The sequence below is a fragment of the Chionomys nivalis genome, chromosome 1 (assembly GCF_950005125.1).
Source record: "Chionomys nivalis chromosome 1, mChiNiv1.1, whole genome shotgun sequence".
NCBI classification, from domain to species: domain Eukaryota; kingdom Metazoa; phylum Chordata; class Mammalia; order Rodentia; family Cricetidae; genus Chionomys; species Chionomys nivalis.
In genome coordinates this window covers 97,925,660-97,941,547 of record NC_080086.1, presented here as the reverse complement: position 1 = coordinate 97,941,547, position 15,888 = coordinate 97,925,660, and the positions used below count along the sequence as shown (strand labels likewise).

Here is a 15,888-nt window from a genome sequence, read left to right as displayed (position 1 = left end):
CATTACAGATATGCAATAAAGAACAAATTCTGATGAAAAAGACCTCTAAATGGATCACAGCTTGGGAGAGAGAAGAAAAAAAGTATAGAGAGTTATAGAAGAAAGTAAATGGTTTAAAAAAAATAAAACAAAGTCTTTAAAGAGACAGAGTACAGACAGTAATAGATTTTTAGAGGAAAGAAAAATAAGCTATGTAAAGATGAAATATACACAGAGAGTCTGGATTATGTATATTATTGTGCTTTCTTTTAATTTTTTGACTGTGAAGGAGCTAAGTACAGAGAGACATTTCATTGTATAGTCTGCTAAGCTAAACCAACATATAAATTTTAAAGGTATCTAAGGTATATTTCAGATGGATAGTTATTCTTCAAAACTCTCAAAGACTAACAACAGAATATGGCATTTTAAGTTTTAAGAACTTAGACTTTTCATGACAATGAGACACATCTGCTCTTGACAGCACCAATTATTTCAAGAGGAATATGGGCATAGAAGAGGCTCCTCATGGAGTTTGTTAGCCATTTGGGCAAGAAACTGTTCTTGCCTGAACTGTTTGATTGAACTTGCAGGACCCACAGAAAAATGACTGCTGAAGCTGCCTAAAGAAGGTGAGACTGTCCTTCAGGGTTCCTAATTCATGAAAGAGTCTGCCAGACATTCTGCAGGACACAGAAGAAAGTTACTGGCAAACTGCCAATACAGGTAGAACTGTCTTTGGAATTTCCTGCTTCATGAAAACGTCTGCCAGATGCTATGGGCCAAGTTACAATAAAAGATAGAATAGATATAAATATTGTAACTATAATTCTTGCTTGATAACTGTTTTGTTATATTTAATCTTGCAATGTTAAAGTTAAAACTTTCCTTTTTACTTAGACAGAAAAGGGGAGGTGATGTGGGAGGTAATGTATACTGTGAATATGTCTTATTGCCATTAGTTAATAAAGAAGCTCCTTTCGGCCAATGGTTTAACAGAGTAAAGCCAGGCTGAAAGAAATATATTAAGAAAGTAGGCTGAGTCAAAAAAAATGCCATGTAGCCACCTGCAGAAAACAGATGCACCAGAACCTTGCTGGTAAGCCATAGCCACATGGTGATACACAGATAATAGAAATGGGTTAATTTAAGATATAAGAGCTAGCTAGAAAATACGCTTAAGCTACTGGCCAAATAGTATTACAAATAATATAATTTCTGTGTGATTAGTTTAAGTCTGGGCAGTTTGGAAATGAATAAGCAGCCTCCGCAAACAGGGAGGAAGGGAGGGGAAACTGTGGTCAGGATCAATGTATGAGAATGAGGAGTAAATACTGGAGTTGGGATGTAATATATGAGAGAAGGATGGAGAGAAAAAGAGAAAGAGAGAGAGAACCAAGCCCAAGACTAGTGCTGAGTGATAGCTTAGCAATTAAGAGCATTTGCTGTCCTTACAGAGGACCAGAGTTTGGTTCCAGCACCCTCATGGTAGCTCATAACCATCTGCACCTCTAGTTTCAAAGGCTCTGACACCCTCTTCTGGTCTCCAAAAGTTCTTGTAAATTCACATGGGCACACATGTACATACATAACAATAAAAAAGAAATCTCAAAGAGATCAGTAGGCTTTGAAGAGCTGGACCCAGATGAACATGATGACAAAGTGTCAAGAGACCAATCAATGACTTTCAGTGAAGGATGCATGTGGCAGAACACAAGAAACAAAGGTGATGGAAGTTGCTTATGAATGGCCTCATAGTGTGCAAGTGGGGGACCTTTTCCAACATGTAGAGCTGCTCCTTCTATCTTCTCAAAAGGCAAAAAATAACAATAAATAATAATGATGATGATGATGATAAAAAGAAGTGCCATGTAGGATATGATATCTGTAATAGTCACTCACCAAGGCGGATGGAGAATTCATAAAACCGTTTCAGCCTCACGACCAGGGGGCAGACTGCATTCCAAGCCTTTTCTTGAAGTTGAATATCATTGGGATTTTGAATTGCCTATGGGAGAAAATGGGGTGATGGTGAGTTTCAAGTTTAAGAAAAGTAGTAAGCTCACACCAAAGTACCTTGAATGATTGTAGGTTATTTTTTAAAAATGCAATCTCTAGTGTGCTTTGAGAATTGGAACCACCTTGGTGGACAATGATTATCTGGATGATTTCCCAAAGAACTCATTTCTGAAGGCAGTTTCAATCCATAAGCATGAAGCTTATGGGTCTCAGGTAGATCTTGTCTCATCTGACTTGCTGCTGTGTTCTTTGGTTAAAAAAAAGAAACAAAAACAGCCGGGCGGCAGGCGGATCTCTGGGAGTTCATGGCCAGCCTGGTCTACAAGAGCTAGTTCCAGGACCGGCACCAAAGCTACAGAGAAACCCTGTCTCGAATCCCCTCCTCCCCCAAGCAAACAAAATAAACACTGGTACTACTCTCTGGTAGCACTTGATTCATCTAAAGACGGCTTATTATGAAGAACGGAGGCTGTAGCTATTGTGCCTTCACTGTGATACACATTGTGTTCCTGCCCGTCTGTAATAAGCTCTATACTTAAGGTGACCTTGAAGTAGAAATGCTGCGTCATAATAGACTTTTCCTTTGTAACATTCGGTATGTTCTTATGAGGACAGTGGCAGAGGCAGGGTAATTTTTATGAAAATATGGATGTGTGTGTGTGTGTTCCTAAATAAACACAGCCTGTTCAGTCCATATAGTGTTATTCCTGCTGCTCAGTCCATATAGTGTTATTCCTGCTGCTCAGTCCATATAGTGTTATTCCTGCTGCTCAGTCCATATAGTGTTATTCCTGGCCAGTTGGTGTGCTCTTCCTTGAAGAAGACTCTTTCTCCTATTCAGCATTCCTTAGGTTTTTGACTACTGATTTGTATTAATTTTTATAAAAAACCTCAGAAAATATAAACAAACTACATCTACACTCTCCTTAGAGCGGGTGTTCTCTAGCTGTTGTGTGTGACACTGTTGTAACCTACCAAGGTAATCCCAAAAGTTCGATTGCACATGTCACCCTAGATCTCATGACTCAGAGATTCAACTTCTATTCCTGGGCTTTATGACAATATTGCCCTTAAATGAGGTCATCTACTGGCCTTACTGGTTAGACAGGAGTCCCACATTCTTCTACTGTGCACTCTAGTTAGTAATAAGGCTATGCCTTAATCATTGAATGTGCATGCATTTGTGTGTGTGTGTACACGTGTGTAGGCCTGCTCATGTGTATAAGGTACTCCCCCCCCCCCCGCAGGGTTTAGTCAGTTCAGTACTGTCATTGACTTACATCTCGGATCTCTGGTCCCGCTCCTTTGTAAGCCTGCAGGTCCGTGAGGATGCTCTCGGAGTCCTGGAGGACAGCACTGATCTGGTTCCATATCTCTCGTTCTCCTTCTGTAGGTTGGGCATCTAAGTGACAGAGAAACCATGAGAAACTGAGACTAGTGTTTCTGAACAACTCTAAAAGTTCATAAACAGTCAGATCTACCAGCTCAGCAGTCCCTTCTCTTCCTCCAGCTTTGGAAGTCACTCTGTAACATTAGAAGCTGTTAGGTAAGGAAAATGAACACGGCTTCTGCCCATGACGCAATTCAAAGCATCCAACAACAATTTTTTGTACATATTAAACCTAGTATGAACAAATTGTCCTAAGTGTTCATTTGCTAATTTATATAAAATGCATTTTTGTATACCTTATGTTCACATTGGGTAATAGGAGGAGTAAACATGGTTTTGTGGAAGCCAAATTTCTTTTTAATGTCCCTTTTATTGTGTTTATTCTCCCTTAATAAATGTGCACACAACAGTTTCTCAGCAGAGACACGCTGGGAGATCATTGTCTAAAGGCCTGTTCTGTTTATCTTCAGTCTTGACTGTGGTACCCACGGAAGCATGTGATGTGTTTAGGCCACATACACGAAGGCAGCATTCTGATAGCCACAGGTGCCATCTAAGCTCTCCAGGCAGCTCTTCCTCTCTGACATCCCTGGAGACCTTGCAGGTTCTTACCTCCAGAAGCATTTCATGGAGACCGATAGTTGAGAAACATGGACTATCACTGCTCTCATAAGTGCTAAGAATCAGGCTAGTTTCTTCCTGTAAAATGATGCCACTGCCCAGGGAGAGGAATAGACAACCTGCCACATAACTTTGTTTCTAGGTATTTAAATCCCAAGATGAGGGATGCTGTCAGTGACTTAACTAACAGAGCAACAAGGACAGAGTTGTATGAAGTCTGACACTCCCCTGACTCAACCCCAATTTTATTTAATTTTTTTCACAGGACAAAGGGCAGATGCTGCAAAAGTGTGATGTGTTTTCATCACTAGTTGGAGTCTGGGGTGTCAGAGATGGATTCACAAGACAGGTAACGGTAGTGTTGGCTGGGTGCATTAGCAGGCTGGGCAACCAGGGAGAGTTGATGGCCAGAGGAGGCCAGAGAAGTTCCTGTCAAACTCAGGAATGATGCCCGTGGCGAGTTTGGGACTACTTTATTCACTAGGTCCTGTCAAAAACAAAGGAATTGGTAGCTTCCAAGGAAATTTTAAAAAGTGAAAGAAAGAAAAGAAACAAAACCCATAATTGTTTGGAAGAACAAGGGGGTTAACGGGTGGGAGAGGAATAAGAAAGGGTAACGGAGGTGAAGATGCTCACAATACACTGTGTATATGTGTGATGCTGACAAATTAAGAAGAGAGGCAACCCTAAAAATAAGACAGAAAATTATAGACCCTCAATGGGGTTCCCAGACACTGGGAAAACATGTTTCCTAGAAATGATACAATGTCAACTGGGGATTAAGTGGGTCTGAGGTGCCTGCAGGTCAGGGTGAGGCAGGTAATGTGGTTAGGAAGGTGTTGGAGTTGTCAGGACTCAAGCACGGCAGCAGACATGGGAGAGAGAAGGAGGTATATCCACAGAGAGAGGGAACAGAGTGGCCTAGGGCCAGGTGACTAGATGGCGCACAGCTGGACCAGCAGGGGACCGAGATGTCAGGAAAGAGATCAGAGAAGCTGACCCGGAATTGAAGGGGAAAGAACAGCTGATTCCTCCTCTATCCCTGAATCCTTTGCTTCCCACAAACATTGCGTAAATAGTATCAGGTCTGAGGTTTTCCACAATATGAATCACTTCATATGTTATCCCTTTCCGTTTCCTCAAAGCAATATGGATGTCATAAAAGGAAGCCTGCACATCCATGAGCTAGGAAGTCTGTCGCTGCGGACAGCACTTCGTTGAAAATCCAAGGGAGGAGCCAGGAGTTTCTGAACTGCAATAGTAGCAAGGAGAAAAACACAAGAAGAACAAAACAAAGCAAAGCAAAAAGCCTACAAAGCAAATAAAAACAAGGCACTCAGGAGCTGGAGAGACGGCTCAGGGGTCAGAGCACTGGCTGCTCTTCCAGAGGACCTGGGTTCAGTTCCCAGCACCCACAGAGTGGCTAATTATCATCTGTAATCTAGTTCCAAGGGATCTGATGCCCTCCTCTGGTTTCCTTAGGCACAAGGTACATACACAGCATACAGACAAACGTGTAGTTAAAACATCCATACATATGAAATTAAAACAACACAACAAGAAACTAAAGAAACAAAAAAGCCCTCACTCAAATCCAGGAACACACTGTTTCTAAGGTAGAAATTTTTCAGATGAAGCATTTAGAGAAGAGACAAGCAAAATAGAGAGTGTGCCCAATCTGAGGGTTCAGAGTTCTACAACTGTTTGTGGAAGAGAGTTGTCCCGGGAGGCGAAGAGATGTGTCGCATCACCCCTGCCACATGGTCTCATCTCAACAAGTCACTAAGGAACAGTGGCATATGAAACAGAATTAAAACTGAGTGGCACAGAGCACAGACAAAGTCTAAAAAGCATCCTGTTGTTGGCCACAGACCACAAAAGGAGAAAGCTTCCACGCCACTTCATAGAAAAGAGAAAAATTTCCTAAGAGCTTTCAAAAATAAACATCCTACAGAGGGGCCTCAAAGTGGTCCTACAGCTCGCTCCTGACTCCATGGCAGGTGAAGTGACACTTTCCTACATAAACTGGCAGGGACATTCTTTTGGCTACAAAGAATTTGCATGAACAGCTTAGGGGGTGGCATTTTTTGCATGCCACAGGAGGTGGACTTGGGGTGCAGGGTGAGCATTTTCTACTTGACAGAGCTGTTCTCCTAGCAGCTAGAGGATAAAAACAGGACCCTCAGTGCCCAGCCTCCTTCTCTGGGAAACTGTTTCCTTTGGCAGATGTTCTGCCCGTTAGGGATGCTTGTAGCACAGTCCTGTTAAGGGTGCAGACACCTCATCTGACACTTCCTCTCCCATCAAGGCTTAGAGACGTGTTGGCTCATTTTCTGCCATAATTTGCTACTCCCACGGGACAGTTGATTTTCTCCCACCTTTCCTGTCATGGAATTGAAGTCAATTTCTCTTCCAGCCAACAGTTAGGTCCCTCATGCCAGCAAACAGGCCACCATGCCTTCTGGGCCGGAAGGTGGAATATTCCACAAGGGACTCAAACCACTGTCGGGTTGCCCAGCTTTCCCAGTGCAGGGACAGCTGAGAGACTCTAATCTTAGGACTGTTCAAACTTTTGACAATGTGACATGCTGTTGTCATCTACAAAGGTACTGAGTCACACTTGTAGTTATCCCAGAATGCATATGGATCAGGCTGCATACTGGATGTTTCTTTCCTAGTGTCTGTCTCATTATGCAAGTGGTAAAAGGGCTGCGTAACCCCAAGTGACAGTTACCATTGTCCCAAATCCATATGGAATCCAATGATTCATCCCACTTACATCCCACAGTACTAAAAATTCAGAACTAATTAATAATAATTTTATCCACTAGACATAGGGCTCTGACCATATTTGTTTCATCTGATTACATATTTTCAGTGCCTGGTTAGTATATAGTATGTGCTCATGGAAAATGTGTCAGATATAGATGAAGTAATGATTTATATATAGTTTTCACATTTTAGATTTTTTTTCTTTTGAGACAGGGTCTCATGTGTTTCAGGCTTGAACTCACTATATAATCTATTGATTGTCTTGATCGGACGTGGGTTCTAGGAGGCAGTGGGACAAACAACGCTTCCATCCCTGTCCTGTTGTGTGCCTGCCACTACGGCATTCATATTCTATGGTGACCAAACTGATTCTTGCTTCATCAACATGTGTGCTTAAATCTCCCACTGCCCAGAGTCTTATTATGGCTAGCAAGCTACTGGGACATTTGCTCTGTCTGGGAGACTAAAACGCTGGCAAAGCCCTATCTTTTCCATCCCCGTCATTGCCCTTGCCTTGTTTTCTGGGACAACTCTGTGAAAGGATTTGGATTCTCTTCCAGCACTCCCCATATTCAGACCCAACTGCTGACCAGATTTAAAAAGTTTATTGAGTTTTCAGATATCGAGAAATGACATCTTAAAAGGGACCCTGAAGAATTAGTGCTGGAAAAGGTTACTGTGTTTAATTCCCCAGTAACCTTGAGAGCATTGGCTAAGTGACCAGCAACTCTGAACTATGGTCTTTGCTTTTCTATTTTTAACAGGAAGCTTGACTTTTTATGAAGTGGTATGTCACATACACACACACACACAATGCACACACATTTGTCACATTGGTGTACACAGACACACATACCAGATACACACATACATCTATACACATACACTTACACACATGCACACATTTATATATAAACAAATACATACACACATGCATACACACACATAAACACATATACACACTTACACGCCTTCACACTACCACTCCTGATGGGAGTCCTTGGTTCCAGTCATACGTAGTCAATGACTTCTTCAGTGATGTTTCATCTACGACTCTCATCCTGACCGTCTAATCATCTTCAATTACTTTAGTGAATTGAGAGGAATGGCTACATGAAGTGAGTGCTCACCCTGTCTGACGACAGAGCTGTTAAAGTCCTTGTGATTTACACAGGCAATTTCAGAAGCCAATACTCCGAGAAGGCCTGGACCATCTGTACCCTAGCCATTATCCAGGCGTTGATTTAAGGGTCCTTTTTGGACTCGCTGCTGTGGAAAGTATGAAAATGCATCATATGTATTATGACCTTACATCCCCAGTTTGGCTGTGGAGAACTAAGAAGATTTCACGCGTCTACAGTGTTAAGTAGGTAAATAACCCTTTTATCAGTTAAGACAAAGGATATTCATTTTGTTTCCAGGCAGGGGATATATGGACTTCTCCTTGGACTGCAATTGCTAATGAGGGTTGGTGCATGTCAACTGCCAACATTTTGGGTGTTGTTGGAGGCTAGGTGGAAGGTATCCCTCTGGAGGACCCTTGATAATTTCTTTTCAAAGCTGAATGCTTGGCATTCCTCTGTGCTAACAGGGAAGAAAGCAGTTGTCTTTGTTTGTCAGAAAGATTTCACAGGGAACAACAGCCGGCCTCCAACTGGAAAGAGGCTGTCAATTCAAAAGGGCTTTATCTCTGTGAATCAGCCAAGGCCTCATCCTGTCTTCAAAGGCAGCAGGGACAGCACACCTTTCCCCCCACATCCTACTTAGGCCTGTGAGGGGAACCTGACAGAGAAGCAAATTAACCTAAAATAATCTGAGAAGAAGACACAATTTACGAGATGCCTTTGGTCTTGAAGGCAGCGGAGGCATTTCATCATCAGGATGTATAGCTATCTCTGTGCCCCATGACTGCTGCGTAAACACTGGAGCGAGGGACGGCTGAAAGGATTTGCCCAAGCCATAAATTTAATCCCCAACCCATCTTCCCACCCACTTCCATACTCTCCCACCCTCTCCTGCGTTCCGAATAAACTAAGAGACGTAAATAATTTCCTGGTGTTAGTTTGGGGGAATGTACAATGGTAATGGCCTATAGCGAGATACTGTTTACAGAAGAAGCGTCAAATCCAAGGGTCCATTGGACAATGTAAGTGGGACCCGGCTGACACATTTGTTTGGACAGGACATCAGTTATCACACACCAGAGCCCAAAGATCTTTCCACAGAGCAGTCACCCCAGGGACTGAGCAGGGTTGGGCGAGTGAAGGGCTGTCTATATCATCTGCTTCACTGGGATTCCTGGGTGAACCTAGTGCTCTAAGCAAACCCTCTGTCACCTTGGCACTCACTGAATACTGCCCTCGGGGCACACCAGCTAACCCCCCTCTCTACCCGCTAAACTCCAGATTAGATCTCGGTGAAGAAAGGGAAGTTAATAACAGCCCTGTCTGCTTCCTACCTGAAGGAATGTATGGGGAGTTTAGACAAGGTTAAAGGTCTCAGAAAGCTGGAGTGCTAGAATATCATGGAATATAAAAAAAAAAAAAAAATCTCTCTGAATTTGTGCATACATGTATACATGTGTGTACGCACGTGCAAATGCACATGCATAAGTATAGGTGCATATGTAGAGAGGCCAGAGGACAACCCCAGGTGTCAGCGCTCACTCTCCACCTGGAGAGAGAGTCTCTTGTTCACCACTGTGCCCACAGGCAGGTCCACGCCTCTCAGGGCCCAGGGATCCCCGCGTCTCCAAGTACAAGAGCACTGGATACAGAGATATATCAACACACATGGCTTCACACCAGTCTGGGGGATCCGAATGCAGGTCCTCACAACTGCACGACAACTCCTTTACCCATGGAGCTGCTTTCCTAGGCTCCGGGGGAGCACATTTTGTCCCTTTTGTGTTGGATCCAGAAACCACTTTGCAGGTTTGTTCTGTTTTGATTTTTATTGCTCTCCTTTGTCAAGTGAGCATACTAGACAAAGACAAAAATGTTTCCCATCCGTCTTCTAGCGGCCTCTGAACCACTTTTGCAGATGCAAGGCTGACAGGTAACAGGCGCAAGGGGAGAGCAGCTGAGGCGGGAAGTGCACCGGAGTCCACAAAGACATCCCAGATGATGGGCTAACCTGATACAGACCTCTGTTCCCAAGAACAGGAAACTGAAGCCTTTTGTGAGTACACTGATAGGGGAATTTTTTTTTTTTTTTAGAATTTCCCTAATTATCACTCCGATCGCTGTTATCCCTGGATTAATTTATGAGATATAGGTTTGCCTCATAAGAACACTACCATTTTAAAGATTCATCTTTAATTTTTAATTGTGTATGCACATGTGTGAAGGATCCCTTGGAGGCCAGAGGCACTGGTCTTCTCTAGGAAGGAATTACAGGCAGCTGTGAGCTACCCAGCATGGGTGCGTAACTGAGTATGGATCTTGCGTGAGAAGAGTATGGCGGGCTCTACGTTGCAGAAGCACGTCTCCAGCTCCTGCACTGTTCTAGCCGCTACCCACGGAGGAATAGTTCTTTAGCCTAGTCTGGGATCTGTTCTTCTGGTTAGTGTAGTATTTGATCTCTGCTTGGGTGTACTTAATTCCCGTACCATAGATCTGCTCTGCTCTTATCTTACTTTCTCAAGGAAATAAAAAAATAGGCTTTCAAGAAGAGACCAAGGGCTGGAGAGATGGCTCAGTGGTTAAGAGCATTGCCTGCTCTTCCAAAGGTCCTGAGTTCAATTCCCGGCAACCACATGGTGGCTCACAACCATCTGTAATGAGGTCTGGTGCCCTCTTCTGGCCTGCAGACAGACTATTGTATACATAATAAATAAATAAATAAATAAATAAATAAATAAATAAATAAATATTATTTTTAAAAAAAGAGACCAAGCCCTTCTAATACTCTCATCGTCATGTGCCAATATCTTATCTTTCCAGGTCTCTTTGCCTCTGGCAAGAAGCCACCATCATAGCTGTTTCATCCTTAAAAATGGGAGGAGTCTTTGCATATAGCCACTCAATTAGTGTCCACAAAAGCCAACGAAATTGCACTCCATGCTCAGCAAGGTGACAGACACAGGAGGAGACAAGAATCTAAGCTCATTATTTTCTCTAAGTCTTCATCTCAAGGAAGTGTCCACTAGTGATGAAAACTGCATTGTTACGTTGCTGACAGCGCCTCAAACAACGTCCGAATCAACAATACATCTTAGATGCCAGCTTCTGTGTCTGCCTCCCCAACCAGACTACAAGATCTTCAGTCGTTTACACCATGACAAACAGAATGCCTGGTGTCCAGAATACCCTTCATGATCGCATGAAAAACTGGATCATAACAACCATAAGGCAGTCCTCCTACGCCCATGGTTTTCAATCTGGGGGTCACAACTCTGTTGGGGGTTGAAAAACCCTTTCCCAGGGGTGGCTTAAGACCATTGGAAATATCAGCTCATCACATTATGAATATCACATTATGAATCATAACAATAACTAATTTACGACTGTGAAGTAGTAAGGAAAATAACTATGATTGTGGAACTGTATTAAAGGGTCATAGCATTTGGAAGGTTGAGAACCACTGATTGAAAAGGAACAGAGAATGAAAAGGCAGCATAAGTACAGTTACAATGGTGTTCAGATTTAATAAAGATAGCGTGCAATACACAAAACTACAGATGAGCCTCGGAGACAATACAATATAATACAATTATATCAGCTGAAATAAACTAGTTACAAAAAGATGCACACTGCGTGATCTTACTTATGCAATGCACATAAAAATGTCAATTAATAGAGGCGGTGTGTAGAGTAGTGTCAGGGGCACTGGGGTGGGCAACATGGTTGATAATTAGCAGAGATGACGCTTCTGTTGTGCAAAATAATTAAGTTCTAGATGCAGGGCGCAATGATGCGGCTAGTTAACGACAGTGTATTGTACAATTAAAAATCTGCTAAGATGATAGAACTCATGAGAGAACAGAAAACATCAAAAATTAAAGGTAATTAATTCTGTGTGTGAATCAGTTTCAATCCTGATTAGTCAAAAACCTGTTCATTTTCATTTTGAGGGGATCAAGAAAGCCTCGATGTGCTAACTATATATTCAAGGACACAAAAGAATTAATGTTAATTTGTTGTGTATAAATCCATAGCTCTGTAGCAAATTTTCATACTATTGTGGAAACAAATAAAAGTTGCAAGGAATATTGCTTTCTTCCTAACAAAGAGAACAAGTCACGCAGCACACAAACCAAGCCTCTATTACTTTTACTGTAGGAACAGAGGATGTGTATAAAGTGCAATAAAATCTGAAAAGAAAGACCACTGTCCTGGACAATGGGGGCAGCGGGTGCTTTCAAACTTGGCAGAGGGGAGGTAAGAAAAGGAGGGTTCCACAAATGTACCCAAGAAGAAAATAGTGGAAATGTTCACGTTTACATGCTCACAACTGCTCCATGTGCAGGACCTGGCCAGGAGGCCGAGAAGCCCTAGGAGTTCATGGCAGAAAGGGAATCAGGTACCATGAACCCGATGCTGACAAGGAAAAATTTAAAACAGGAGGAAAAATATAAGAAGATACTCTGGCCGTGGAGCTTTGGGTCCACCTGAAAGGACAGCAGAGAGCTCAGGTTTCAAATATTCCCACACTCTGGGTCCTATGAGAGTCAGAAGCAGGGACCATCCCTGGGAGCGTGGCCTCTGCGGCACAGTCAAGCCACAGTTTCTACAGGAGCCAACATGGGGAAATGGAGCTGAGTCAAGCAAATCAGGAAACAGCCATCTACAAGACATCTTAGACCAGCTGGGCTGTCTCTATCCACAGATCTGCCTTCTATAACCCTCCATTCAAATGGAGTCCATATGTAGTCTTGGTCATTGGCTTCTTTCACTTAGCTTAACAAGGTTTCAAGGTCTGTCTCCGCTGTAGCATGTTTCAGTAATTCACATCTTTTATTGATCAGTGATATTTCGTTGAATGGATGTGCCACATTTTATTTGCCTATTCACCAGTTCATGAGCTTTTCAGTCTTTCTGAATGATGTCACATGTAAGTACTCAAATACAAGTCTTATATATATGTTTTCATTTTATTGGGCATATGCTGGAGCAGCCCTATCATGTGGTAACTTGAGCCTTAACCTTTGAGCATTTCAAACTGTCTCTCGAAGCAGATGGATCATTTTAATTCCCTATTTGCCTGTGGATTCCAATGTCTTCATAATCTCAACAGCACTTTTATCCTCTTCGTTTTGATGACAGCCACCCTTGTGGGCATTGGCTCATGGTAGCTCTACCTCCTAGTTGGTAATACTGAATATTCCTTTTCCATGGATAATTATTTATTTATTTATTTATTTATTTGATTGTCGAAACAGGGTTTCTCCGTAGCTTTTTGGTTCCTGTCCTGGAAATAGCTCTTGTAGACCAGGCAATTATTTATTTTTGTTGGAGAGATGCCTGTTCAGATCTCAGAGAAATCTTTGATAGATCAAATTGTTTGCTGGTAGACAAAACCTTCCTTCCAAGTGACGTGCTTTTGAGTACTTTAAAGATATTTATTATTATTATTTGTTGTGCATGCAAGAATGTGTATGTATGTGAAAGAGTGTGTGTGTGTATTATATGTAACTTAAGCTGTCCCTAAACTTACCATAAGTCTGACTCACCTCCTTGCCCCAAACTTGCAATACTCCTTCCAGTTCCTGAGCTCTGAGATCACGGTCATGTGACCACCAATCCCCATTAAGCTACTTGAATGTTTACTGTCTTGAAGAATATTACTCAAAACTCACACGGTTGCTTGCTGTAGCTCCCCTGTTACTGAACATGATGGCAGGTACTGGATGCATTAGCTAGAGATTGTTACCAATCTTCTGGCTGAGCATCAGAAGGAGTCAGAACTTCTGACTGAGCATCAGAAAAGCAGATCCTTATGGACCAGACCATTGAGTCGATTTTTTGGGCGAAGCTTAGCTACTTTTATAAGGGAGAGTTCATCAGATGTTTCTAATCACTCCTGTCTGGGACTCACTGCATCCCTTTGTATGGAAGGCTGACGCCTGCTGCCCACCTTAGGGGCCACTGTGGAGGCTCCGACTGAGCAATCTGCCTTAGGGTTCCAGCCATACCTCTTGAGCAATGCCCTTCAAACCATCCCTGGCTGGAACGACATTCATCAACCTTCCTTACCATACCTCTGCCTCCTGACTTTCAAAGAGAAGAGTGAGGCCTAGTGAAGAGACGGAGAGAGACAAAAGAAAAAAAAAGTAAACAGATAAAAGATGCAATCACATACACACACAAAAAAAAAGAAGCTAAGGATCTGTGGGAAAATATGAGCATGAATTGTAGCACTCACTGAAAAGGTCAACAGGAATTTAAATCAGATCTTTGCCACTGAGGAACCCAAGGACAGATGTGTCTAATTTTGTATTATGTTTTGACCCAGCTTAATTATATCTATTTGACCCAGTTCAATTATATCCCATCACTGACTTCAGAAAGAATATTCAACATTAAAAGAAGACATGTTAAATTCATTTAAGCTGTTATTACATGCTGCTCAGCCTTCCTTTCTCTCTCTACCCCTCGCTCCTTAACTCTTTACCACCCAGCCTCTGGATAGAAAGCAACAAACCCCAAATATTCTTTTTCAAGGTGACTGGTGACCAGAATGCTCAGCAATCATCTCCCATTTCAATTGTTTTCTTTATTGCCCACTGGATATGAGGACTCCCTATGTTCTCCTAACTGCCTAGATTTGACCTACATGGTTCTTCCTTCACAACCTCATTCTCTACACTTGACACTCATATGGTACTCAAATCCCTGCTCAACGAAAGGCTAGGCGCTAGGTCACAACACTCAGGCTTTAGCCCCAGAATCTCAACTTAGTAGGGTATCCTTGCATCTCTACTGCGGCATCTCTCCAGGACCCCTTGCCCACTGGCGCCCTCTTCAGTGTGGTGCCTGAAGTGCGGCTCATCTGTCCAGCTCTTATTCTCCATTCTCCAGAGGATCTTAGCTCTTCTGTCTGGCTGTGAGCTCCGATTATGCGCCTCCAGTCTTGGCTTGGCAAGTTATTTGGTGCCAGCTTTACCAAACCAGCCCTTCCATTCCACACACCCCCACCCCGTTTTCTCAACAGGCCTTTGGTGGTCTGTCTAAATTGGACTTTTTGTTGTTCTTCAAACATGCCCCTCTATTCTAATTCCTGCACCTCTCATTGACTATTTCCATCTGGTGGAGAACTCCTCATCCCATCTGGGCCCGTAGAAACCTCGCCGTTCTTTAAGACTCACTAAAGGGCCAGCTGTTCAACATGTGCTGTCCTACCCCTCCTGTGGACCCCCATTTCCAGAACCTGGATGCAAGTTCTGTTCCCTTCCGTTCTCTGGCAGCAAGTTACGCCTTTATCAAGTCTCCTACCTTGTCTTCAAGTAAACGTCTGTCGGTTCTCCACTTTAATCTGTCACTTTCCCACTACGCTTATTCTCATTTAGTCCCCAATCCTACTTGTGTGTGGCTGACATGGAAAAATCATATCAGGCTCAACATACATTTTCTTGATTAATCTGCAAGCCACAGATTCAAGGGAAAATCTTCCTGAAGTCCACATTTTCCACCTCTCTTACCATTGGTCTTTCTTAGAAACCTCTTTAAGGAATGCGATATTTAAGCCATGGGCAGTGGTGGCGCACACCTTTAATCCCAGCACTCTGGGAGGCAGAGGCAGGAGGGACTCTGGGAGTTTGAGGCCAGCCTGGTTTACAGAGTGAGTTCTAGGACAATCAAGACTACACACAGAAAACTTGCCTGCGAGGGGTGAAGGGGATGGTATTTAGGATAAAAAGAATGTTTTTGCTGTGTTGTTTTTTTCCCTGGTTTTTTCATGAGACGTGTTTAGTTTAGGAATAAAGCATGTTCTTCCTGGTCAGTAACAGAGCGATGCGGGGGGTGTTCAGAGAAGCTGCTGGCTGCTGCGACGGGAAGTTGGGGGCAGCAAAGCAGCAGAAGAGAGCTGGAGGGACTCAGGTCCCCATCTCCCCTCCTAACCATTCCCTGTGTGACCTCAGCTCAGCCGTTCCCTCCTAGAATTTA

The 15,888-nt window shown here is 43.0% G+C and overlaps 1 protein-coding gene across 1 annotated transcript in view; it reads right to left on the bottom strand.

Moving 5' to 3' along the window:
- The window catches only part of Cyria (CYFIP related Rac1 interactor A), a 115,118-nt gene that overhangs the window by 18,917 nt on the left and 80,313 nt on the right, over positions 1-15,888 (bottom strand). Inside the window, exons 4-5 of the mRNA XM_057777339.1 lie at positions 3,279-3,400; positions 1,882-1,987 (exon numbers count right to left, since the gene is read on the bottom strand). Of these exons, the coding sequence (XP_057633322.1) occupies positions 1,882-1,987; positions 3,279-3,400 (228 nt within the window). The remainder of the gene's footprint in view (positions 1-1,881; positions 1,988-3,278; positions 3,401-15,888) is intronic.